The sequence below is a fragment of the Bufo bufo genome, chromosome 5, assembly GCF_905171765.1.
Source record: "Bufo bufo chromosome 5, aBufBuf1.1, whole genome shotgun sequence".
Lineage (NCBI taxonomy): Eukaryota > Metazoa > Chordata > Amphibia > Anura > Bufonidae > Bufo > Bufo bufo.
Genome location: NC_053393.1, coordinates 176,790,870 through 176,817,422, shown reverse-complemented (window position 1 = coordinate 176,817,422; position 26,553 = coordinate 176,790,870). Strand labels below are relative to the sequence as shown.

The following is a 26,553-nucleotide window of genomic DNA, read 5'->3' as shown; positions in this document are numbered from 1 at the left end:
CATGACCAATACATTGCTACGGGGCAGAGATACTTACCCTAAGGGTCCATTCACACATCCATATGTGTTTTGCGGACCCACGAAACACGGACACGGGCAATGTGCGTTCCGCATTTTGCGGACCGCACATTGCCAGCACTATAATAGAAAATGCCTAATCTTGTCCGCAATTGGGACAAGAATAGGACATGTTCTATTTTTTGCGGGAACGGAATTGCGGATCCACATTTCCGGATCCGGGCAGCACATAGTGTGGTCCCATAGAAATGAATGGGTCCGCAATCCCGTTCCGCAAAATGCGGAACAGAATTGCGGAGGTGTGAATGGAGCCTTATACTCACACAGCGTACACTTAGTTAGTCTAAAGATGCTGTGGAACTACACTGCGTGCAGAATTATTAGGCAAATGAGTATTTTGACCACATCATCCTCTTTATGCATGTTGTCTTACTCCAAGCTGTATAGGCTGGAAAGCCTACTACCAATTAAGCATATTAGGTGATGTGCATCTCTGTAATGAGAAGGGGTGTGGTCTAATGACATCAACACCCTATATTAGGTGTGCATAATTATTAGGCAACTTCCTTTCCTTTGGCAAAATGGGTCAAAAGAAGGACTTGACAGGCTCAGAAAAGTCAAAAATAGTGAGATATCTTGCAGAGGGATGCAGCACTCTTAAAATTGCAAAGCTTCTGAAGCGTGATCATCGAACAATCAAGCGTTTCATTCAAAATAGTCAACAGGGTCGCAAGAAGCGTGTGGAAAAACCAAGGCGCAAAATAACTGCCCATGAACTGAGAAAAGTCAAGCGTGCAGCTGCCAAGATGCGCCTTGCCACCAGTTTGGCCATATTTCAGAGCTGCAACATCACTGGAGTGCCCAAAAGCACAAGGTGTGCAATACTCAGAGACATGGCGAAGGTAAGAAAGGCTGAAAGACGACCACCACTGAACAAGACACACAAGCTGAAACGTCAAGACTGGGCCAAGAAATATCTCAAGACTGATTTTTCTAAGGTTTTATGGACTGATGAAATGAGTGAGTCTTGATGGGCCAGATGGATGGGCCCGTGGCTGGATTGGTAAAGGGCAGAGAGCTCCAGTCCGACTCAGACGCCAGCAAGGTGGAGGTGGAGTACTGGTTTGGGCTGGTATCATCAAAGATGAGCTTGTGGGGCCTTTTCGGGTTGAGGATGGAGTCAAGCTCAACTCCCAGTCCTACTGCCAGTTTCTGGAAGACACCTTCTTCAAGCAGTGGTACAGGAAGAAGTCTGCATCCTTCAAGAAAAACATGATTTTCATGCAGGACAATGCTCCATCACACGCGTCCAAGTACTCCACAGCGTGGCTGGCAAGAAAGGGTATAAAAGAAGAAAATCTAATGACATGGCCTCCTTGTTCACCTGATCTGAACCCCATTGAGAACCTGTGGTCCATCATCAAATGTGAGATTTACAAGGAGGGAAAACAGTACACCTCTCTGAACAGTGTCTGGGAGGCTGTGGTTGCTGCTGCACGCAATGTTGATGGTGAACAGATCAAAACACTGACAGAATCCATGGATGGCAGGCTTTTGAGTGTCCTTGCAAAGAAAGGTGGCTATATTGGTCACTGATTTGTTTTTGTTTTGTTTTTGAATGTCAGAAATGTATATTTGTGAATGTTGAGATGTTATATTGGTTTCACTGGTAAAAATAATTTAAATGCGTATATATTTGTTTTTTGTTAAGTTGCCTAATAATTATGCACAGTAATAGTCACCTGCACGTACAGATATCCCCCTAAAATAGCTAAAACTAAAAACAAACTAAAAACTACTTCCAAAAATATTCAGCTTTGATATTAATGAGTTTTTTGCGTTCATTGAGAACATGGTTGTTGTTCAATAATAAAATTTATCCTCAAAAATACAACTTGCCTAATAATTCTGCACTCCCTGTAGTTATCATGTGATCCCCGGCGAAACATGTAGGGAAGCAGGCTTCAGATTTTAGGCAGGAAGGCTATTTAGGGATCCACAACATGTGTATGTGAGCACTCAGTGTGCAGCTCAACCCTTTGGGGGCGACATTAGTCCAAGAGGTGAATCACATCCCAGTATCAAAGATCATATCCCGTTAATAGCCTGTCCCTGAGAGTTTTAACCTTCTGATCCCAAGATTTATATGTTGTTTTAGCAATTACAATAAAGATTTAGTTTTAGTGCACTGTCTGTGAGGTTGCAACAACACGCTAAGGTCCTAGAGACCACCTGATTATTTTTTTCTCTATAATGAATAGCGTGGCAACCTCCTGTGGGATCCATTTGTTTGTTAATAGTGAGCTTTAGGCCAGAGCTCCATGGTGAAGATGAGCAGTAAAATTGTAGTCATAACTTCAAAATTGTTCCCTATGATCCACTCTCGACAATTTGCCTACGAAAATCTCCTCTTACTACCCACTCCATAAGTACATATTTGGAAAATAAAATAAAAAATTCCAATATAAACCACAATCTTAACCCTTTTTTTTGCTTACTATTTTCCCAACCCAATGTTCTTGTCAGGTGAGTAATTTCATACTTCCTATTACCATCATCATTAAATCTCCTCCACTTACCAGATCCACTCCGGCTACCTTCTTGACACATTGGAAGTGCCTGGGTGTAAGCAGGAATAAATGTCATGCTTCTGTGTGGGAGGGAAACACCACACCGATCCTAGGAGGGACGGGGGAAACAGGGAATCAGGCCCGAGAACTACGGAAGGAAGATGGACACCTCCTAGTGAAAACCTTAACCAAAATCTTGACTGACTACCAGTATGAACAGATCCCAAAAGATAGGCAAGGTCATATGCAGGAATACCTAGAGTCCTATCTAGCCATATAGGACCCTGGTACTAATGGCAGTGACACGAGTACCTGTTCCTCAAAAAAGGATGGACGAACGGGAGTCTCCTTCATGCCTAATACAAACAATAGGCAAATGCAACACACAGAACCCAAACTAAATACAAAAGGGAAAGGAAAGACTTAACTTGAAAGAGGCTATGGAAGCACCAGGATCTCAGTGGAGATCCAACCACAAACAATCCACAGGCACAGAAGCTATAAACCGCACAGCATAGTGGGAGAAGCAACTATAAATAAGGAAGGTTAAATGACCACATAAACAACACCTGGAGGCAAGGGGTGTGGCCATTACCAGAAACAACACAGACACCTATTGATCCACAAGGAAAGCCTGACTGATCAAACCACGTGTTGCCAGTCTCACAGATCTCCTGCCACTGTCGCCGGGACGTCCGTATGTCTCAGTTCGTCCGTGACCGATAAGCAAGGTGAGACTAATGGGGGACATTGTTGTGTCAAAACAGGTGCAGCAGGTGAACAGTAAGGGGAGCGTCCCTTATTTTATTGTTTTACACTGATCTGAGCGGGTTAAAAAAACAAAAAAAAAAACAGTACAACAACTTTAAAGGGAACCTGTCATCAACTTTATGCTGACCTCACTGAACGCAGCATAAAATTGTGACAGAAATGCTAATTTCAGAGGTGTGTCACTCATGAGCTAAAACTAAGTGGTTGCTGGAAACCACTGTGAAGTGAGAAAATACGGCTAAAGACACCCTCATGACCAAACAACCACTAGGCCAGTATCACCTAAGTGCTGAATCGCCACCAACCAACCTGCCTCAATATCCTTGCTGGTAACAGAAGAATTGCACTAAAGCCTGCTGCTACTGTATATATTTTCAAGTTCTACCATGCACTTCGTAAAAAGGACTTTGTTACGTTCAACTCTGGCCTCATTCTTCAATGCTACAACTTTTACTGCAACGGAACCCAGGGAGCGACGGCCTGAAGAAGGACACCATGACACAACTACACTACATCAGGGCCACTACCACTCCCATCCTCTACACCAGCTCCTTCGGGGCTCGCTGCACATTGGAATTGCAGCAGTGGAGGATCGGTGAGGTGAGTAATACTTCTTTTTCAACCCATTTTGCCCCAATCTAAAAAAAATGTCATGCCTCCAGACAACCTCTTTAATGAGCAAGCATGCAAACCTGACATAACCAAACTGAAATGCTCAGTATGCCAAAGTTCAGGTTGATATATTATTCTACATATTTATACTTCTCTGTCTAATTGATGGGGTTTGACTGCTCGGCCGCTCACCCATCCAAAGACCAAAGGCTCCACAGTGTTCGGTTAAGCGCAGCTGCCCTTTTATTTATTTTTTTCTTTCCTTGCACAGCACCACTTCTGACTGAAAGGTTACCAACCGCACAGGACCTGGACATTCTTCTTCTGTTTCCCCCCCACCAGTCAGTCTACATCAGGCCCATGTGTTTCCTAGTTCAGAAGATGCAAAGTGAAGGTCTGTCACCGTGAACCAAGCATCACTACTGGTGGCAGGCGACAGGAATTACAGGTGCAATTCAATAAATCAGAATATCATTGAGAAGTTAATTAATTTCAGTTAATCAAATCAAAAAGTGAAACTCATTATATAGATTCATTACATATACAGTGATCTATTTCAAGCATTTATTTCTGTTAATGCTGATTATTATGGTTTAACAGTTAATGATAGCCCAAAAGTCACTATCTCGGAAAATTCGAATATTGTAGAATCATAGTGTTAGGGCTGTTTCACACGAGCGGATGCCGTGCGTGGCATCCGCTCCGTGAAAGAGTGCCAAGACCCGATGCAGACTGCAGAGGCACGGAGCATTAACATGACTGATAATGCTCTGTGCCTCTCTGTGATCTCTTTACTACGAAATCACAGTGAGATAAAGTTGTCACTGTGATTTCGTAGTAAAGAGATCACAGAGAGGCACGGAGCATTATCAATCATGTTAATGCTCCGTGCCTCTGCAGTCTGCATCGGGTCTTGGCACTCTTTCACGGAGCGGATGCCACGCACGGCATCCGCTCGTGTGAAACAGCCCTTACACTCTAATCAGCTCATCAACACAAAACACCTGCAAAGGATTCCTAAGCCTTTAAACGGTCCCTCAGTCTGGTTCAGCAGGCTACACAATCACGGGGAAGACTGCTGACTTGACAGTTGTCCAGAAGACAGTCATTGACACCCTCCACCTGTATTCCAATTTTTAAATCTTTTTATGCACAAAGGCCCACATTTAACAAAGGTAAAACTAGATTTTGGTGTAAATTGTGGCAAAATGTGGAGAAATTTGGCACACATAGGTTTAGAAAAATTTACTGTGTCTAGCTTTACAAGGGAGTGTGGCTTAACACAAAGGGGGTGGCTCCTTGAGAAAGAGTTGCGGCTTGATTTGTGCCATTTTGCACCACAATTCTGGCGTAAAATTCTGTCTTAAACGAAGCCAACCATTATTGTTGTAGAGTCAGAGAAAAGGGTCTGTCCCTGCACCAGATTTATCATCCAGCCGGAGCCCCTGTGATACATCTGGTGCAGGTCTAGACAGTCTAAGTTTACGCCATCTACAGGTTTACTAAATCTGCCCATATGTGTTCTCAAAAACTGTCGATTCCCGATATCCTCTTTACATGGGATTTTGGCAGCTTCCATTGAGCTGGGAGGTCATTCACTCATAGGATTCACTCATCCTCACTGAGGGGACGGCACACACAGTCATTGACAGGACTTGTTCAACACAGCAATATTGTTTTATTTTATTTTACAGTTTAGGTCACATTACCATTAGGAGCTGTGTTGAGTGTTTTCAATTGCTTTTAGATGGTCAAAATAGTCTGGCAGCTTGTATTTTCTTAAAAAAAAAAAAACTGACAGACCCATTATAAGTCAATGGGATCTATCAAGATCCACTGCACGACTCACCTCCCACCATCATAAGTCTTAGGCCTCATGCACACGACCGTATTTTTTTGCGGTCCGCAAAACGGGGTTCAGTTTTTCCGTGATCCGTGACCGTTTTTTCGTCCGTGGGTCTTCCTTGATTTTTGGAGGATCCACGGACATGAAAAAAAAGTTGTTTTGGTGTCCGCCTGGCCGTGCGGAGCCAAACGGATCCGTCCTGAATTACAATGCAAGTCCACGGGGACGGATCCGTTTGACGTTGACACAATATGGTGCAATTTCAAACGGATCCGTCCCCCATTGACTTTCAATGTAAAGTCAGGAGTTAACTCCGATCCGATGGTATATTTTAACTTGAAGCGTCTCCATCACCATGGGAACGCCTCTGTGTTAGAATATACCGTCGGATTTGAGTTACATCGTGAAACTCAAATCCGACAGTATATTCTAACACAGAGGCGTTCCCATGGTGATGGGGACGCTTCAGGTTAGAATATACTAAAAGAACTGTGTACATGACTGCCCCCTTCCTGTAGTTAACACATTGGTGGCCAGTGTGGCCGGCCCCCCCCCCCCCCCTCCCCTGTAGTTAACTCATTGGTGGCCAGTGGGCACCCCCCTCCCCTGTAGTTAACTCATTGGTGGCCAGAGCGGCCGGCCCCCCTCCCTCCCCTGTAGTTAACTCGTTGGTGGCCAGTGGGCCCCCCCCTGTAGTTAACTCGTTGGTGGCCAGTGGGCCTTCTCCCCTCCCTCCCCCTCCTAATTAAAATCTCCCCCCTATCATTGGTGGCAGCGGAGTGTACCGATCGGAGTCCCAGTTTAATCGCTGGGGCTCCGATCGGTAACCATGGCAACCAGGACGCTACTGCAGTCCCGGTTGCCATGGTTACTTAGCAATTTGTAGAACCATTATACTTACCTGCGAGCTGCGATGTCTGCGTCCGGCCGGGAGCTCCTCCTACTGGTGACATGACCTGTCACTTACCAGTAGGAGGAGCTCCCGGCCGGACGCAGACATCGCAGCTCGCAGGTAAGTATAATGGTTCTACAAATTGCTAAGTAACCATGGCAACCGGGACTGCAGTAGCGACTACAGGGGGGGGGGGGCTGCCCCCTGCTCCCTGGCAGCACCTGCCAGGCAGCAGGGGGCAGTCATGTACACAGTTCTTTTAGTATATTCTAACCTGAAGCGTCCCCATCACCATGGGAACGCCTCTGTGTTAGAATATACTGTCAGTTCTGAGTTTTCACGAAGTGAAAACTCAGCTCTGAAAAAGCTTTTATGCAGACGGATCTTCGCATCCATCTGTAAGTAACCTACCACGGATCACGGACACGGATGCCAATCTTGTGTGCATCCGTGTTCTTTCACGGACCCATTGACTTGAATGGGTCCGTGAACCGTTGTCCGTCAAAAAAATAGGACAGGTCATATTTTTTGGACGGAAGGGATACACGGATGACGGTCTCGGCTGCAAAACGGTGCATTTTCCGATTTTTCCACGGACCCATTGAAAGTCAATGGGTCCGCGAAAAAAAAACGGAAAACGGCACAACGGCCACGGATGCACACAACGGTCGTGTGCATAAGGGCCTTAAATGGATTGTCCAGCCTTTACTAAGTGATTACCTATCTTCAGGATAGGCCATCACTTGCTGATTGGTGGGGGGGATCCAACACCTTGCACCCCCCACAGATCAGTTGTTTGGGTGTAGCTCCGTCACTGGAAGTTGCACAGAACCTTCAACCTTACGGTGGAGCGAGCTTGTTACTACAACACTGCACCTATGGTGCTAGAGAGAACAAAGCCTTAGGCCCCTTTCACACAACAAGCGAGTTGTACGTATGGGTGCAATGCGTTCAATTCACTGACCCATTCATTTGTATGGGTCTGTGTACATAAACATTGTTTTTCACGCATCATCTCTGCATTTCATCATCTCGCAGCATTTTCTATATTCTGCATTTCCATATAAGTGAATGGGGCTTCCGTGAAAAACGCATTGCATCCAGATGCAGTCCGGATGTAAAGTGTTTTTCACTGAAGGTTTCTAGAAGATGTTGTTTGTAATTCTTCCGTTTTTTTTTCCACGCTCGTGAAAAAAGTATCAAAACTAATAGCATCTGCGTGAAAAAAAAAAAAAAAATTAACCACTAAATGCAATCGCAGACAAACGGACTGCATTTGCATGCAAAACCATCTGTTTTCTCCTGAACAGACCCTAAGAGAATCCGTAACGCTCGTATGAAAGGGGCCTTACTGACGCAAAACGTTTGTTCTATATCTCATGACCAATACATTGCTACGGGACAGAGTTACTTACCCTAAGGGTCCATTCACACATCCATATGTGTTTTGCAGACCCACAAAATACGGACACCGGCAATGTGCGTTCCGCATTTTGCGGACCGCACATTGCCAGCACTATAATAGAAAATGCCTAATCTTGTCCGCAATTGGGACAAGAATAGGACATGTTCTATTTTTTGCGGGAACGGAATTGCGGATCCACATTTCCGGATCCGGGCAGCACATAGTGTGGTCCCATAGAAATGAATGGGTCTGCAATCCCGTTCCGCAAAATGCGGAACAGAATTTGAGGTGTGAATGGAGCCTTATACTCACACAGCGTACACTTAGGTAGTCTAAAGATGCTGTGGAACTAGTGATCATGTGATCCCGGGGGGGTCAGGTGTCTGCACAAGCTTCTGGGTCTTTGCAGACCAAGATCACCTCTGCAGTGAGGCTCAATAGGCTTGTACAATTCGGGGCTGTATTCCCCTTGTAACTGGGGCTAATATGGAAGTCCGAGTAACGGAAGAAATCAGCAAAAAATAAAAAATCTATTTAAATGCCCCCTGAAAGATCTTGTATAGTGTTGAGCGAACTTCTGTTTTCAAGTTCGGCATACAAAGTTCGGGTTCAGGTTATTTAAGAATTCTGTTATGGATTCCGGTACCATGGACCACAACTTATGGTCCATGGGAGTGGAATCTATAACAGAATTCTTAGATAACCCGAACCTTGTACTCTGAACTTGAAAACAGATAAAAATAAAAACATATAGACAAAAAATAATAACCCCCCCCCCCAATAATGCAACTTCTAGCCTCACCCCCTCAAACATAACCCATACATCCCCTATATCACAATGACTATTATGGAAAGGAGACAATTTAGGGGACATGATTTTAATTGCAATGAATGACATAAAAATAAAGCAACATATCACTGAAAAAAAGGTGAAAAAACTATTTACACCAAACAGGAAAAAAACGTATTGCTTTTAAAGATGCATGGGTGGCTTTTCCCACTAAGGCTGGTTTCACATGGGCGTTGCGGAAAAAGATGCGGGTGCGTTGCGGGAACATGCACGATTTTTCCGCGCGAGTGCAAAACATTGTAATGCGTTTTGCATGCGCGTGAGAAAAATCGACATGTTTGGTACCCAAACACCGAACTTCTTCACAGAAGTTCGGGTTTAGGATCAGTGTTGTGTAGATTGTATTTTTTTCCCTTATAACATGGTTATAAGGGAAAATAATAGCATTCTTAAATCTTAATACAGAATGCATAGTACAATAGGGCTGGAGGGGTTAAAAAAAAAATAATAATAATAATTTAACTCACCTTAATCCACTTGTTCGCGCAGCCGGCATCTCTTCTGTCTTCATCTTTGCTGTGCAGTAGGAAAAGGAACTGTGGTGACGTCACTGCGCTCATCACATGGTCCGTCACATGAGCCATCGCCACGGTAAAAGATCATGTGACGGACCATGTGATGAACGTAGTGACGTCATCAAAGGTCCTATTCCTCAAAGAAGAAGACAGAAGAGATGCCGGCTGCGCGAACAAGTGGATTAAGGCGAGTTAAAAAAAAAATTAACCCCTCCAGCCCTATTGTACTATGCATTCTGTATTCAGAATGCTATTATTTTCCCTTATAACCATGTTATAAGGGAAAATAATAATGATCGGGTCTCCATCCCGATCGTCTCCTAGCAACCGTGCGTGAAAAATCGCACCGCATCCGCACTTGCTTGCGATTTTCCCGCAGCCCCATTCATTTCTATGGGGCCTGCGTTGCGTGAAAAACGCACAATATAGAACACACTGCGATTTTCACGCAACGCACAAGTGATGTGTGAAAATCACCACTCATGTGCACAGCCCCATAGAAGTGAATGGGTCCGGATTCAGTGCGGGTGCAATGCGTTCACCTCACGCATTGCACCTCCTGCCCGTGTGAAACCAGCCTAAGGCCTCACGCACACGACATTTTGTAGCACCAGAGAAAGTCTATGGGGAGATTCACATGGCCGTCCTTTTAATGGCCAGTGAATAGCGTCCGTCCAAAAATAGGATACGTCCTATTTTTGGCCGTTTCACGGCCGGACGGACCCATTGAAATCAATGGGACCGTTTTTAACGGCCGATTGACAGGAGTGCACCCGTCTAACGTCCGTTAAAAACGTGTACACAGGCCATTTAGGGGTTAAAAAAAATAAAAAAACTCACCTCATCCACTTGCTCGCGTGCGGCAGTCTCTTCTCTCTTCATTGAGCAAGACCTGCTGAAGGACCTGCGATCTGCGTGGTGACGTAACCAAGTGGGAGCGCGCAGCGACGTCATCGCGCACCTTTGGCAGGTCCCGTTCTGTGGAGAGACTGCTGCAGCGCGAGCAAGTGGATAAAGGGGAGGGTTTGTTTTTTGTTTTTTTGGCTGCGGGACACTATGGGGGCATTATATAAACCATGGGGGACATTTATTTAGCTGGGGCAGCAACAAAGAACAAAAAAAATAATAATCCTACACTATGGGGGACATTATTTTAGCTGGGGGCATACAATCCTGTGGGTGTTCTCAGAAGGTTGGGTCTAGAAATAACTGCCAATCAAATTCATCCATTTTTCATGTCCGTTTTTAACGGACATGAAAAACTGAAGCAAAAAGGATGCAAAACGGACATTAAAAACAGACACGGCCAGGAAATGGATGCACACACTGATGCAAAATGGGCATGAAAAACTGACAGTGCGTCTGTTTTTTTTCACTGTCGTGTGCATGAGGCCTAAGCCACTCCCCTTGTCTAGTGAGGCGTAAATGTGGTACAAGGCAAGCACTAATTGCAGGGCTCCAGATGGCGACCAAAATGGTCGCCAATGCGACTTAGAATTTACAAATGGCGACAAGACTTTTTAGTCTTGTCGCCATTTGCGACTAGAGTTAGACCCGCCGCCACAGCTCTGCTCAATACAGCGGCAGGCACAGGAGCTGATGATCGTTCTCAGCAGCGCAGTGGAGGAGTCTCTCCCTCCCCCCTGTGCTGCTGCTGCCGCGGCCTCCACCAATAAGAAGAGACGGGAGGAGGAGGGGAGGGGCTGTGGCCACTGCGCCACCAATGAAGAAAACTGACCTGTAATACAAATGCAGGAGGCGGGTGCCGGAATCAAATGGCCGACACCCGACCTCTATGACAGGGAGCTGCGATCAGCTGCAGTTGAGTTAACCCTTCAGGTGCGGTACCTGAGGGGTTAATTGTAGCTGATCGCAGCCCCCTGTCACAAAGGTCGGGTGCCGGCTATTTGATACCGGCACCCGCCTCCTGTATTTGTATAAGAAACGTTGGTGGCACAGTGCGCCCCCCCCCCCCCCTTCCCCAGTATAAGAAACGTTGGTGGCACAGTGCCCCCCCCCCTTCCCCAGTATAAGAAACGTTGGTGGCACAGTGCCCCCCCCCCCCAATATAATAAACATTGGTGGCTCAGTGGGAAGTGCCAATGAGGGTTAAAAATAATAAAAGAAAATTTACTCACCTCCTCCAGTTGATCCGTAGCTGCCGGTCTCCTGTACTTACTTCTTTCTTCAGGACCTGTGGTGACGTCACTGAGCTCATCACATGGCCCATTACCATGGTGATGGATCATGTGAGGAGCACAGTGATGTCACCACAGGTCCTGAAGAAAGAAGTAAGTACAGGAGACCGGCAGTTACGGATCAACTGGAGGAGGTGAGTAAATTTTCTTTTATTATTTTTAACCCTCATTGGCACTTCCCACTGAGCCACCAATGTTTATTATATTGGGGGGGGGGGCACACTGCGCCACCAATGTTTATTATGTTGGGGTGATGGGGGGGCACACTGCGCCACCAATGTTTATTATATTGGGGTGATGGGGGGGGCACACTGCGCCACCAATGTTTATTATATTGAGTGGGGGCGCACTGCGCCACCAATGTTTATTATATTGGGGTGATGGGGGGGGGCGCACTGCGCCACCAATGTTTATTATATTGAGGGGGGGCGCACTGCGCCACCAATGTTTATTATATTGGGGTGATGGGGGGGCGCACTGCGCCACCAATGTTTATTATACTGGAGTGTTGGGGGGGCACACTGCGCCAATGTTTATTATATGGGGGGGGCGCACTGCGCCACCAATGTTTATTATATTGAGCGGGGGCGCACTGCGCCACCAATGTTTATTATATTGAGCGGGGGCGCACTGCGCCACCAATGTTTATTATATTGAGGGGGGGCGCACTGCGCCACCAATGTTTATTATATTGGGGTGATGGGGGGGCGCACTGCGCCACCAATGTTTATTATATTGGGGTGATGGGGGGGCACACTGCGCCACCAATGTTTATTATATGGGAGGGCGCACTGCGCCACCAATGTTTATTATATTGAGCGGGGGCGCACTGCGCCACTAATGTTTATTATATTGGGGTGATGGGGGGGCACACTGCGCCACCAATGTTTATTATATGGGGGGGGGCGCACTGCGCCAATGTTTATTATATTGGGGTGATGGGGGGGGCGCACTGCGCCACCAATGTTTATTATATGGGGGGGCGCACTGCGCCAATGTTTATTATATTGGGGTGATGGGGGGGCGCACTGCGCCACCAATGTTTATTATATTGACCTTCTACTATGCAGTCTGTATTCAGAATGCTATTATTTCCCCTTATAACCATGTTATAAGGGAAAATAATAATCATCGGGTCTCCATCCCGATTGTCACCTAGCAACCGTGCGTGAAAATCGCACCGCATCCGCACTTGCTTGCGATTTTCACGCAGCCCCATTAACTTCTATGGGGCCTGCGTTGCGTGAAAAACGCAGAATATAGAGCATGCTGCGATTCTCACGCAACGCACAAGTGATGTGTGAAAATCACCGCTCATGTGCACAGCCCCATAGAAGTGAATGGGTCCGGATTTAGTGCGGGTGCATTCCGGTATTCTGAATGCCGGATCCGGCACTAATACATTCCTATGGGGAAAAATGCTGGATCCGGCTTTCAGGCAAGTCTTCAGTTTTTTTCGCCGGAGATAAAACCGTAGCATGCTGTGGTTTTATCTTTTGCCTGATCAGTCAAAATGACTGAACTGAAGACGTCCTGATGCATCCTGAACGGATTACTCTCCATTCAGAATGCATGGGGATATGCCCGATCAGTTCTTTTCCGGTATAGAGCCCCTGTGACGGAACTCAGTGCCGGAAAAGAAAAACGCTAGTGTGAAAGTACCCTAAAATATTAAGTTTAAATCCCCCCTTTCCCAATTTTACATATAAAATATATAAACAATAAATAAATAAACATATTACATAGCGCTGCGTCCGAAAAGTCCAAACTATTAAATTATTAAAAAATATCTCCTATGCGGTGAGCGCCGTAACAGAAATAAATAAAGAAAAACCTTGTCACCCCAAAAAATAGGATAGGACTGTTCTATTATGGGCCGAACGTTTCATAAAATGCGAAATGCACGCGGCTTTTTTTGGTGTTTTTTTTTTTTTTTTTGGCGCGGTATTGAGTATCAAAATACTTTTTTATGGTGACGAAAGTGAATCTAAATTTTGGTTTCAAAACAACCCTACGCCGATCTGATGAGCGTACCGTTGTCACGATAGCAAAATTTTGATTCAGTTTCGATTTGGCGACTAAAAATTTGATTTGGCTCCTAAATTTTTCAGTTCAGGAGCCAATGGCTACTAGGTATTTTTTTTAGTCTGGAGCACTGAATTGGATAGTATCAGTCTGTGCAGGGACACATCCCAAACTGGTAACACCCATCTGGACCTTCACTGGAAACTGCTTATATTTCATGCATAACGTCTAGCAGGAATAATAAAGGAATGGCACATCATAAAGTCATAAAATAGATGAAGCAGAATTGTTATTTACTAGGGAATGCAAGTAGTTACTAAAACAGACATGTCAGGAGTATATGCCCTCCCTCGATCATTTTTATACATACCCAAGCAATACACATACGCACCCTCTACATCTCAGCCGATGGATCTAATGACCTGTCTGCAACCATCTAGTGAGAGGAGATATGGTCCCCGGCATTAGTCCAGGGATAGCGACTAAGGTTACTTTCACACTCGCATTTTGGGCGGATCCGTCATGGATCTGTAAAAAACGGATCCGTTAAAATAATATAACCGCATGCATCCGTCATGAACGGATCCGTTTGTATTATCTGTAACATAGCCAAGACGGATCCGTCATGAACTCCATTGTAAGTCAATGGGGGACGGATCCGTTATCTATTGTACCAGATTGTGTCAGTGAAAACGGATCCGTCCCCATTGACTTACATTTTGTGTCAGGACGGACCCGTTTGGCTCAGTTCCGTCAAGCGGACAGCAAAACGCTGCAGGCCTCCAGAGCGGAATGGAGACTGATCGGAGGCAAACTGATGCATTCTGAGCGGATCCTTTTCCATTCAGAATGCATTAGGGCAAAATCCGTTTTGAACCGCTTGTGAGAGCCCATGACGGATCTCTCAAACGGAAAGCCAGAACGCGGGTGTGAAAGTAGCCTTAAATGTGCGCCCAGTACAGCAGTTGCATAGCCACAAAGGGGTTTGAAATGAGAAGTGGTCAACTATGCGAGGCGCCCCTCAATTCAAAGCCTAAGGGTACTTTCCCACTTACGTTTTTCTTTTCCGGCATAGAGTTCCATCCTAGGGGCTCTATACCGGAAAAGAACTGATCAGGCATATCCCCATGCATTCTGAATGGAGAGTAATCCATTCAGGATGCATCAGGATGTCTTCAGTTCAGTAGTTTTGACTGATCAGGCAAAAGAAAAAAACGCAGCATGCTACGGTTTTATCTCCGGCGAAAAAAACTGAAGACTTGCCTGAATGCCGGATCCGTCCTTCCGGTCTGCGCATGCGCAGATTGAAAAAAAAAGGTGAAAAAAATAAATGCCGGATCCGTTTTTGCCGGATGACACTGGAAAGACGGATCCGGCATTTCAATGCATTTTTTCGACTGATCAGGTATTTTTAAGGCCTCTTTCACACTTGCGTTGTTGGGATCCGGCATGCACTTCCGTTGCCGGAGGTGCCCGCCGGATCCGGAAAAACGCAAGTGTACTGAAAGCATTTGAAGACGGAACCGTCTTCCAAATGCTTTCAGTGTTACTATGGCACCCAGGACGCTATTAAAGTCCTGGTTGCCATAGTAGGAGCGAGGAGCGGTATACTTACAGTCCGTGCGGCTCCCGGGGCGCTCCAGAATGATGTCAGAGCGCCCCATGCGCATGGATGACGTGATCCATGTGATCACGTGATCCATGCGCTTGGGGCGCCCTGACGTCACTCTGGAGCGCCCGGGGAGCCGCACGGACGGTAAGTATACTGCTTCCCCGCTCCCCACTACACTTTACCATGGCTGCCAGGACTTTAGCGTCCCGGCAGCCATGGTAACCACTCTGAAAAAGCTAAATGTCGGCTCCGGCAATGCGCCGAAACGACGTTTAGCTTAGAGCCGGATCCGGATCAATGCCTTCCAATGGGCATTAATTCCGGATCCGGCCTTGCGGCAAGTGTTCCGGATTTTTGGCCGGAGCAAAAAGCGCAGCATGCTGCGGTATTTTCTCCGGCCAACAAACGTTCCGTTCCGGAACTGAAGACATCCTGATGCATCCTGAACGGATTTCTCTCCATTCAGAATGCATTAGGATAATCCTGATCAGGATTCTTCCGGCATAGAGCCCCGACGACGGAACTCTATGCCGGAAGACAATAACGCAAGTGTGAAAGAGCCCTAAGACTGATAAGGATCCTGATCAGTCTTACTAATGCCATCAGTTGGCCTACGTTTTGCCTGATCCGGCAGGCAGTTCCGGCGACGGAACTGCTTGCCGGATCTCTCTGCCGCAAGTGTGAAAGTACCCTAAGGGGCTAATGGAAACCGTGATCAGGCGTTCATCATCTACTGACAGGATAGCCCAGTGCAACTTTGCTATTAACAGGACGGGCAACAAATGTATGATCGTTGGGCCCCCGGCAGGGCTCTACAGTGAGGATAAATGTCCTTTGCGGGAAACCTCCTATACTATGTAGCACACGGTTATATTTGTTTTTCGTTACCATCGCTTTTGATGACAGCAGTCAATGCAATTCTTCAATATGGCAGACCACTATGAACCCCATTAAACGCTACATAAAAAGAATCCGGCACCTGATGGAAGCCATAGTGCCGGTGGGAAGACTGCATAAACAAATGAGATTTTACCCCATTTTCAGACTGTCCGGATTTACAAAAAAAAAAAAAAAGGGCAAAGAAGTGGTGACAAAGTGTCCCACAGAGGTCGCAATAACGCCTGTACAAGCGTCATAGACACCTGTACAGGCCATTTTACTCCCTGGAAAAAGTCTAAGGCGTACCGATACGCCTTAGACTTTTCCCTGCCATTCATAAGTGTAGTGAATGCTGTGAACGGCGCAGGCAGCGCACCGATGCTGCTGCTGCCTGAAACAACCAATAACAAGGCTCCTTACAGTAAGGAGCTTAGTTATTGGTCAGTTTGAGCGGCTGCTGGAGCTTATGAAACACCGCTCTGAAGGAGGCGCGCGATCCTCACTGGCGGGGTAAGTGTGGCCTTGCTGGGAAATATAGTGGTGGTCTGAGCGCCTTTTTTCTCCCCTAGAATGATGAGTCTGAAGCCTCAGCCGAGCGCCGTCTCTCCTCCCTGCTGAGTGCGGTAGTGAAGACGGCCTCAATAGAAGGTCTAGGGGACCGTCCTCACTACCGTGCTCAGCAGGGAGGAAAAGTGGCTGAGCGCTTCAGACTCCTGCTTATAGAAGTCAGCGGGGGTCTCAGCGCTAGACACGCCAACAGGAGACCTCCATAACGGACCGACCTGTCACCCGTAGACCTCTACCTAGGTCAGCTTTCCTATGAATCCATCAAGGATAATTGCAGCATGTTCCAGCAGACGCTGAACTAGGGATATTGTGTGCTATAAGGATTTTTTTCTGTAATGTGGCGCCACATGGTGCTACAAGGACTGCATGTGGCCATTTACAGCCTCCAGGACATACAGTCCCTCTGTATAATCCAATAACCACAGCGGTGGTGGCAATTTTGTGGCATTATCTGGTGGCATGCATGAGATGCAATGGGTCATGGAAGACTAACTCCTCTTTATAGCGAGATCAAGCACAACACAAAATAACAGCCTCTAGATCAGGGATCAGCAACCTCTGCCACTCCAGCTGTGCTGAAACTACAACTCCCAGTATCCTCCTTTCACTTCTTTAGGAGTTACAAGAACAACTGAGCAAGTGTGCATGCTGGGAGTTGTAGTTTCACAGCAGCTGGAGTGCCGAAGGTTGCTGCTCCCTAGATCTACAGGCGAGCCTGGTGGTTATCACTGCGCGATGTCATCATCCAGATCCACAACATGTGACTGTGGCGGTGTGAGCACTTGGCACCAGCGGTATGTGCCCGGGTCTTTCGCTTGTGCCCTTGGCACCAGCATGCACCACCATCCATTGTGCCTGTGTCCTGCTCTGCCAGTGCCTCAGGTCTCTTCAGAGTCTACCAACAGCCCCGGTGGCACCGACATACCCACCTGAGAGCTCATCTACAAGGACGTAACTTTGGTGGGCAGCAATGGCCACGTGATGGATGGCAAACCCCAGTGACCAGCGGCACAAACAGCAGCAAATATTTAAGGGGCCCCCAGCGATCATGTACTTGAAGGGGACATGTCTGTTTTAGTAACGACTTGCATTTCCCATGCAATAACAATTCTGGGGAATCAATTCTTGTGACTCTATATTGTACCATTCCTCTATTATTCCTACTAGAACTTATGAACAAATTGCGAGTAGTCTGCAATAAAGGTCCAGCGGGGGGTTACCAGTTCACAGCACTGATTGAATATCAGGCTGTGCAGTGACACCCCCATCTGGACCTTCACTGCAAACTGCTAGCAAGTCATTCATAACTAATAGCAGAAATAAGAGGAATTGTGCAACATAAAGTCATAAGAATAGATGCTCCAGGATTGTTATTACATGGGGGGTGCAAGTAGTTTCCAAAACAGAGAAATCCGGACCTCAGTGGTGCCGACCCTTCAGCCCAACAGTGACCTCCGCTAAATAAAAAATTGTCTAAATTTGCTATTTATACATGGAAGACAGTTCTAGAGTACTAGTAATGGTTTCCCTGCATAAATACAAACCCCTTAATGTTACGTAGGCCTTCGTATTAACTATTTGAATTACTGTAACTTTCGTACTCATCGGCTGAAAATACTCCTCAAAAACGGTAAGAGGAGTATTTTTACTCTTCCAGAAAAAATGTAGCGCGACCTCTGGTGTCACAGCTGCCGATGGTGAAAGGTAAAAGCAGTATCCAGTTTACAGGAGGCACAAAACCATACAGAAGACAGCGTACAGTAAAAAAGGTAAGACGTGAGGACTTCTTGTAATAATTCCTGCATGTACAGGCGCAGGGGAAGCGTCACAGGCCTCTATTAGCAGCACACCAGAGAGATTAGACGCCTGAACAGTGAAAGCAAAGTGGCAAAGCACGCGGCACATCCCCGAGGATCACATTACTACAGATTTATCAATTACACACTCGCCTTCCCGTTCCCTGGAGGTGAGACAGAGGGAACTGACAACGAAATAGCAAGATGTAGCAGAGCTGAACATGTCACCCGCAAGGGGGGGGGTACTGCATGCAGACCGATGGCGATACAGCTGTATGACCCTCAGAAGATAACGCAGGGTGTTCAGCTCTGCTACATCAGATTTAGTGTGGAGTAATAAGGAGGAGTAATGGCAGAAGATGGAAACACAAGCAACCAGGGCTGTGATGGTTAAGTCACATCCACCTTTTTTTATCTCCAATCCTCCTGCGGCTGCCCATGTTCCACCCCCTCCACGGCTGCTTGGGTAGGGTATCTTCACCATCATCATCACATGAATTCCAAGCAAGCACCATACCTATCTGGTCAATCCTTCCATCCACAGGGACACATTCACACACTGCAGTATATACATAGGACCAGCCACCCAGGATCAGTGTGGGCCCTATTACATGCCAGGCACAGGGCACTGCATGGTATTCAAGGGCAGATGAAGAAGATGCCCATGTGTCTTACCCAGCAGCAGCAGCCGGTGCGTCTGCTTGTACTCCCTCTTCTGCTCCTTCAGGACCCGGTCTATGTTCTTGCTGACTTTCTTGGCCTCCTTCTCTGCCTCCTTCTCCTCCAGCCGGAGTTTGTCCCATCCCTTCTGCAGGGGATGCTGCTGCTGGGGCTGCTGCACCTTGATGGGCTTGTGCTGCTGCTTGCTGTCCCCGCCGCCGCCTCCCCCGTTCTGTAGTAGGAGCAGCAGCCCGTCCGGACTGTCCCCTCGGCCCCCGGGCTTGCACTGCTCGCCCCTGCGCGGCTGATCTCCATGCCGCAGGTCCCCGGCGCGGAGAGGGGCTGACAGCTCAGGGGGCTGCTCGGTATCCGAGCTGGTGGCTGCATTGGAGATCGAGCCGCTGGGATCACCGAAGAACCGAGGCCGGAGGCTGTAACATAGCCCCATGGCTCCGGCCACCTACACGTACGCTGCCCCGGCGATCAATAGCCACTGATCGATTGCAGATATCGGCTAATAGGAGCGGATCGCAGGGCGAAGGAGAGCGCGCAGTCCCGGCAATGACACCACTAATGACGACGAGCGGGCGATTAGCTCTGCAGCGTCCAGCCGGGAAATCCCACAGCGACAGGCGACACTGAGCCGGCGACCCCGTCACATTCCCAGCGTGCCATCTTGCATCTTCTCCGTCCGCTAGAGCTCACATGCACCGCACGCACCGGAGCTGCTATTTCCTAGTGGACGCCAGGACCTCTGATGCCTTCGTGCCCACGTGACCAGACTTGTGTGGGAGGAGCGATGGTGGGGAGTGCGAGACTCTGGGCACCTGCTGCAGACATCCACAGCGTAGCATCGGGGAGCCGCAGGGACTGGGGGCACTGGGATTGGGCGGTCTGCAAGGACTGGGGGCACTGGGATTGAGCGGTCTGCAAGGACTGGGTGCACTGGGATTGAATGCTCTGCAGGGACTGGGTGCACTGGGATTGAATGCTCTGCAGGGACTGGGTGCACTGGGATTGAATGCTCTGCAGGGGCTGGGTGCACTGGGATTGAATGCTCTGCAGGGGCTGGGTGCACTGGGATTGACTACTCTGCATGGGCTGGGTGCACTGGGATTAAATACTCTGCAGGGGCTGGGTGCACTGGGGTTGAAGGTTCTGCAAGGACTGGGGACTCTAGGTGCACTGGGATTGAATACTCTGCCGAGGCTGGGTGCACCAGGGTTGGGAGGATGACGGAAAAGTGAGGAACCTAAGATGTCTGTGTGGCAAACTCTGCAGAGATGAGATGTGGCTGAAAGAAGTTGTCATGGCTGAATAGAGAAGATGAGGAAAGAGACACGGAAGTTACCTGTGAGGCACTGGATTTAATAGGCAGAGGTGTTGCTAGGTTAAAACATTCAGGGCCTGGGCCCTTGATGTTTTGTCCCGGGCCCCGAATGTCCTGCCTGCCTGCTAGATAGATACACCACAGGACGGCAATACAATTGAATCTAATGTGTGGAAGAGCTGAAGGATCTGTGGTGCGTGTGACCAGTGTATTTGAGGTGATGTCTGCTACATCAGGAGAGGTAAGTGAAGGGAGAGGCAGAGCAATGCTGGGAGTTGTGGTTATTTAACTGGGACTGTATGTTAGGGCTGAAGGGAGGGATGTTATTTACATGGGACTGTATGTTGATAGTGGCTGTAGGAGGGAGTGATGTTATTTACATAGGACTGTATGTTGGAGGGGGCAGGGTGATTCTATTTACATGGGACTGTATGTTGAAGGCGGCTGTGGGAGTGAGTGATGTTATTTACATGGGATTGAATGTTACAGGGGTCTGAAGGAGTAATATTTACATAGGACTGAATGTTCAGGGGGCGATGTTATTTATATGGGACTGTATGTTGAAGGTGGCTGGTGGGGGGAAAATGATGTTTTTTACATGGGACTGAATGTTGAGGGGGTGATGTTTTCACGGGAATGCATGTTGGAGGCGTCTGGGGAGGGGGTGATATTTATTTGGGACTGTATGTTGAAGGTGGCTGGGGAGGAGGTGATGTTATTTACATGGGACTGTATTTTGGAAAGGGCTGTAGATAGAGGGATGTTATTTACATGGTACTGTATATTGGAAGGGGCTGGAGAGATGGTGTGATGTTATTTGCATGGGACTGTATGGCGGAGGGAGGAAAATAGTGTTATTTACATGGGACTGTATGTTGGAGGGGGTGAAGGGAGGGGAGTGATGTTATTTACATATGACTGTATTTTGGAGGGGGCAGGAGAGATGGTGTGATGTTATTTACATGGGACTGTATGGTGGAGGTGGGAATATAACTACAGAGGGCATTGCAAATCCAGAGGACATTATAGACGTTCTTACTACTACTGAGGGCTCTATAGGTGGGACTTATAGATCGCCTTATTTCTACTAAGAGCACTATGGGGGGCCTTATTATTACTGAGGGGTCTGTAGAGAGCTTTATTGCCACTGGGGAAACAATAGGGGGCCTTATTTATACTGGGGGCTCTGTGAGGGTATTATTAATACTGGAGGGCTCTTCTAATGGGGGCACTCTTGGGGAGCATTATCACGGTTAGGGGCACTGTAGGGGGCAGTATTACTATGGGGGCACTAAATTTTCTTCAGGATAGTATCTGGGGGTATTGGGGGGCACAGTGAGTAGCAGGATAACACTGTGGGGACTCCAGGTTGGGGGATGATAGAAATGTGAGGAAGATAAGATGTCTGTCACACTCTGCAGAGACGAGGCGGCTGAGAGAAGTTGTACGGACCGAATGGAGAAGATGATGACTGAGAAGATCTACATCCGAGGAGACGTCACCTGGGAGGCCCTGGATGTGAGAAGTATGTGCTGCTGTATAGCAAGTACAGCAAAATGTGGTGTGTGGGGGAAAGGGGGACGACTTAGAGAACTGGGCCAAATTCATTGGGGCTTGGGCTCCGGATCGTTTGAGACCCTAGCAACGCCCCTGGTAATAGGTATATGGTGCCGTATAGTCCAGTATGTTTGGTAGAGCTGAATGTAAAGTCCATCCAGCAAGTAAATTACAATCTTCCGTCCCTTTCACTTTTTTTACATTTTGGTATGCTGCGGTCTTGTGCTAAAATTTAAGCTTTTCCGCATCATTCTGCGCTCAATAACTCATAATGACAAAGAAAAAACAGAATGTTCAAAATCTGCAAATATATTGAAAACTAATATCTTGCATTAACATAAGTACAGATGTAGTAGAGTTAACACACACAGGCCCAGATCTACTAAAGTGTCCGTGTCTACAATTTCTAAAACATTTTGCTGATTGGTACATTGTGGTGCAACTATGGTTTCTACACATTTTTCCCACTGTTAAACAAAACATGCAATGCAACAGCTCACTGCAAACCAAATAACGTACAAAATTGCATCATAATTGCAAATGCTATACTAATAAGTTAGAGATGCTTGGCAAATCGTTTTGTACAAAATTATTTGAGCCCGTCTGCCGCACGTCAAGGCGATCTCTAGTTAGACGGGTTCCTAACACTAAATTTTACCTGTTATGTGCCATGACGGCTATCATATAATTCAGAAAGTGCAGGTTCCACATGCATGCTGGATCAGCCTGAATTTCTGTCATTTTTGGTGCCAAAATGGCCTCCATTATATCCACGGAAAGCAGTTACCAGCATGCATGCCGGGCCCACTCCACACCACCCCTGCCGCCAAAAGGTCACCAAGGACTGCAATGAGAGTCCACACACTATCTCTCTCCTGGTGCCAAATGGCTTCAGTGAGTGAGGGGGTGCAGGCCAAGCTATATACTAACACTAATTAAAATCAGCCAATGGGGCAGACGAGCTGGTCAGAAGTGCACGACTAAGGAGGCAGCCACACCACATTTTTCCCACTGTCGAGCCACAGTTTTGGCTCAAATATGCCAACCAGTTGTTGACATAAAGTAAGACAAAAGTGTCTATCCCTGGACCAGATTTATCATTCAGCCTGTGCTACTGTGAGCAGTGGTCGCAATTGTGCTCGGATCGGCTCATGATGAGAGGATCCCCTACCTAACCCTATAGTCCCCCCCTACCTAGAAGCAGCAGAGTTATGCCGGAACTGCTTATCGAAGGGTAGCCTAAAGGGGGCCACACCAATGATGAGTCCTGAGAAGAAGGGAGGGCTTCTGGGTGGGTCGAAAGCGTTCGAACCGACAAGTGGGGCAGGAGAGCCAGGTTTAAATAGTGAAAGCCCCGCCTCCCCTCACACAAATACGGCACTCTTAATTGCCTACCACTTGTGCTCGAATCGGCTCATGATGAGAGGATCCCCTACCTAAGCCTATACTCCCCCCTTCCCCCCCCCCCCCCCTACCTAGAAGCAGCAGAGTTATGCCGGAACTGCTTATCGAAGGGTAGCCTAAAGGGGCCAAAAGAACCATGCATAGGAGTTTGAAAAGACTTAAATAACAGAAACTACAAAACCAAAACTCGGAAAGCCAGTGACATTTCGTATTAAGGATCCGGGATATAACGCATGTAACACGCGGAACTCCAACGACCCAACCGTTTGAGGACATGTACTGGCACCTTATGCATGGACTCCGCAGCTGCCGCGCCAATGCGGAAGGAATGTCCTGTGATCGAGAGAGGATCGACCCCTGAACCTGTCAACAAAACCCGAATGTACCTAAGAAAAGGCCGCGGTGGTTAGCCGGGCATTGCCTAGTTGGAGTACGGGAGAACATGCCGGCTTGGACTCAATACTACGCAGCCAAGCATCCAAGGCCTGCACCGGACATCCTCTGTTGGCCGTGGGGAAGTATCTGACCTCCACCGATTCCCCCGGCCGTGACGTCTTGGACGAGGCCAAGGTGAGGACATAGATGGACCCGCGCCGGGAGAGCCGACCCTTCCGCAAGCACCCAGCCGGCGTATTGGTGCCCCTGAGCTTGCCTGGCCTGAGGAATCCATGGAAGGCCAGGTACAAGGCTGTTTCTACCAGAGCGCTTACCTGCGGGCCGAACGGTTTACCCTGCAGTTTGTCTGTCACGGACCTGAACAAGCTACCGGTAAATGGCTGACGCACATGTCGTTTTACAACAGACATCTTGCGCAAACCATTCACCGCCGCTCTGATACGGTGGGCGGAGAAGAGTGACGGTAGGTCCAGATGTAGCATGTACCAGTGGTGCTGAATACCTGCCAGGTATAGTTTAACAGTGCTATAGGACAGGTTTAATTGAGCGTGGCAAAAACCCAACGAAGCCCAATAGGTGAGTGATAGGCCCCAGGCCAGCGGCCGGGTAGGTATTCTCATATTTCTGAAACAGGCGCCAAGCTGTCTTGTAAGCCCTCAGAGTATACTGGACAAGGCATTGGCCATCAGTCTCTTAGCTACGGTGAGATGAGAGACTAGTCCAAGCGCAGCTGGGACTGGTGAGGAATTGGCGTTGGCAACCGATCTGCCCCTGGACAAACCTGAAAGAAAAGTGGAAAAATAATTTTATTTTTTTCCGGAGAAGCCATGCGTGAGAGACTCTAATGGCGGAGTCATATGTGTAAACCTAAAACGGAGAAGCAATGCGTGAGAGACTACTGGCGGAGTCATATGTGTAAACCTAAAACGGAGAAGCCATGCGTGAGAGACTCTAATGACGGAGTCATATGTGTAAACCTAAAGCGGAGAAGCAATGCGTGAGAGACTACTGGCGGAGTCATATGTGTAAAACTAAAACGGAGAAGCCATGCGTGAGACTCTAATGGCGGAGTCATATGTGTAAACCTAAAGCGGAGAAGCAATGCGTGAGAGACTACTGGCGGAGTCATATGTGTAAAACTAAAACGGAGAAGCCATGCGTGAGAGACTCTAATGGCGGAGTTATATGTGTAAACCTAAAACGGAGAAGCCATGCGTGAGAGACTCTAATGGTGGAGTCATATGTGTAACCTAAAACGGAGAAGCCATGCGTGAGACTCTAATGGCGGAGTCATATGTGTAAACCTAAAGCGGAGAAGCCATGCGTGAGAGACTCTAATGGCAGAGTCATGTGTAAACCTAAAACGGAGACTCTAATTGCGGATTATAATTTATAAAAAAAAATTATTTATTTTTTCCCCCTTCTAAACTATAAACCACTTAAGCAGCTCCAGTATGGGCACAGCTCTGAGTACGAGCATGAAGAGCATGGTATAAAGCAGATCACCTGCATGGACTAACTAACACCCTGTGCCTAAATAACCCCCTTGGAACCTTATGTACGGCCGGCAGAAGGAAGCCAGCCACCGCCTATGATCTGCTCCCCCTGACCGAGCCTAGTACTCCTTCCCTTGATCCCTGCCTAACTAACGGCACGGCGGCCCGTGCCAGACTTTATTGAAGATGAGGAGCGGGGACACTGTGTCCCCTGCACCTCTACACACCGCCGCGTGGGGAGCTCACGCTGCTCCCTGGCAGAGTGCACCAGTGCGGGGGAGCCTCCCCCTCAGCCAGGGGCCGACCCACCACCGGCTGGACACTCGTACCGCGTGGGGAGCAGTGCCGCTCCCTGGCAATGTGCACCGGGGCAGGGGGAGCCCTTCCTTTACCGTAGGCCCCGGCCCCCGCTGGTTTGAATCGTGTGCCGCGTGGGGAACCGCACAGCTCCCTGGCAGAGTGCACCAGTGCGGGGGTGCCCCCCCCCCTCACCTAGGGGGCCGACCCCCCGCTGGCTGGGCACCCATACCGTGTGGGGAGCCGCACAGCTCCCTGGCATTGTGCGCCGGTGCGGGAGTGCCCCCCCTTACCTAGGGGCTGGTTATTGTGACTGGAACCCGCTGGAAGACTGAGGCCTGACCGGACCTACCTGTGACCGTGAAGGGTGACCTCCCAGGTCGTGGCTGACCCGCGTGCGTGACGCAACTTCCCGTAGATGCCCACCAAGTGCCTGTGGTCAAAACAGGAGTGCAACCGAGTCTGTGGACATGACCGACTAGCCCCTGTAGTCGTGAGGGGACCCTACATAGAGAGTAGCAGTAACGGACCATCGCCTGTAGACGTGGTAGTATTACATCACGAGTCTGTTGACGTGAGACTAATGCCTGTAGTCGTGGCCGGGCTTTATAACGAGTCTGTAGTCGTGACAGACTAATGCCTGCAGTCGTGGCAGGGCTTTATAACGAGTCTGTAGTCGTGACAGACTAATGCCTATAGTCGTGGCAGGGCTTTATAACGAGTCTGTAGTCGTGACAGACTAATGCCTGCAGTCGTGGCAGGGCTTTATAACGAGTCTGTAGTCGTGACAGACTAATGCCTGCAGTCGTGGCAGGGCTTTATAACGAGTCTGTAGTCGTGACAGACTAATACCTGCA

At 48.0% G+C, this 26,553-nt stretch overlaps 1 protein-coding gene across 1 annotated transcript in view; it reads right to left on the bottom strand.

Moving 5' to 3' along the window:
• Positions 1-19,977, bottom strand: part of GNAL (G protein subunit alpha L) — a 312,386-nt gene extending 292,409 nt beyond the window's left edge. Inside the window, exon 1 of the mRNA XM_040433535.1 lies at positions 19,232-19,977. Within this exon, the coding sequence (XP_040289469.1) occupies positions 19,232-19,664 (433 nt within the window). The 5' untranslated portion in view covers positions 19,665-19,977. The remainder of the gene's footprint in view (positions 1-19,231) is intronic.
• Positions 19,978-26,553: the final 6,576 nt, after the last annotated feature.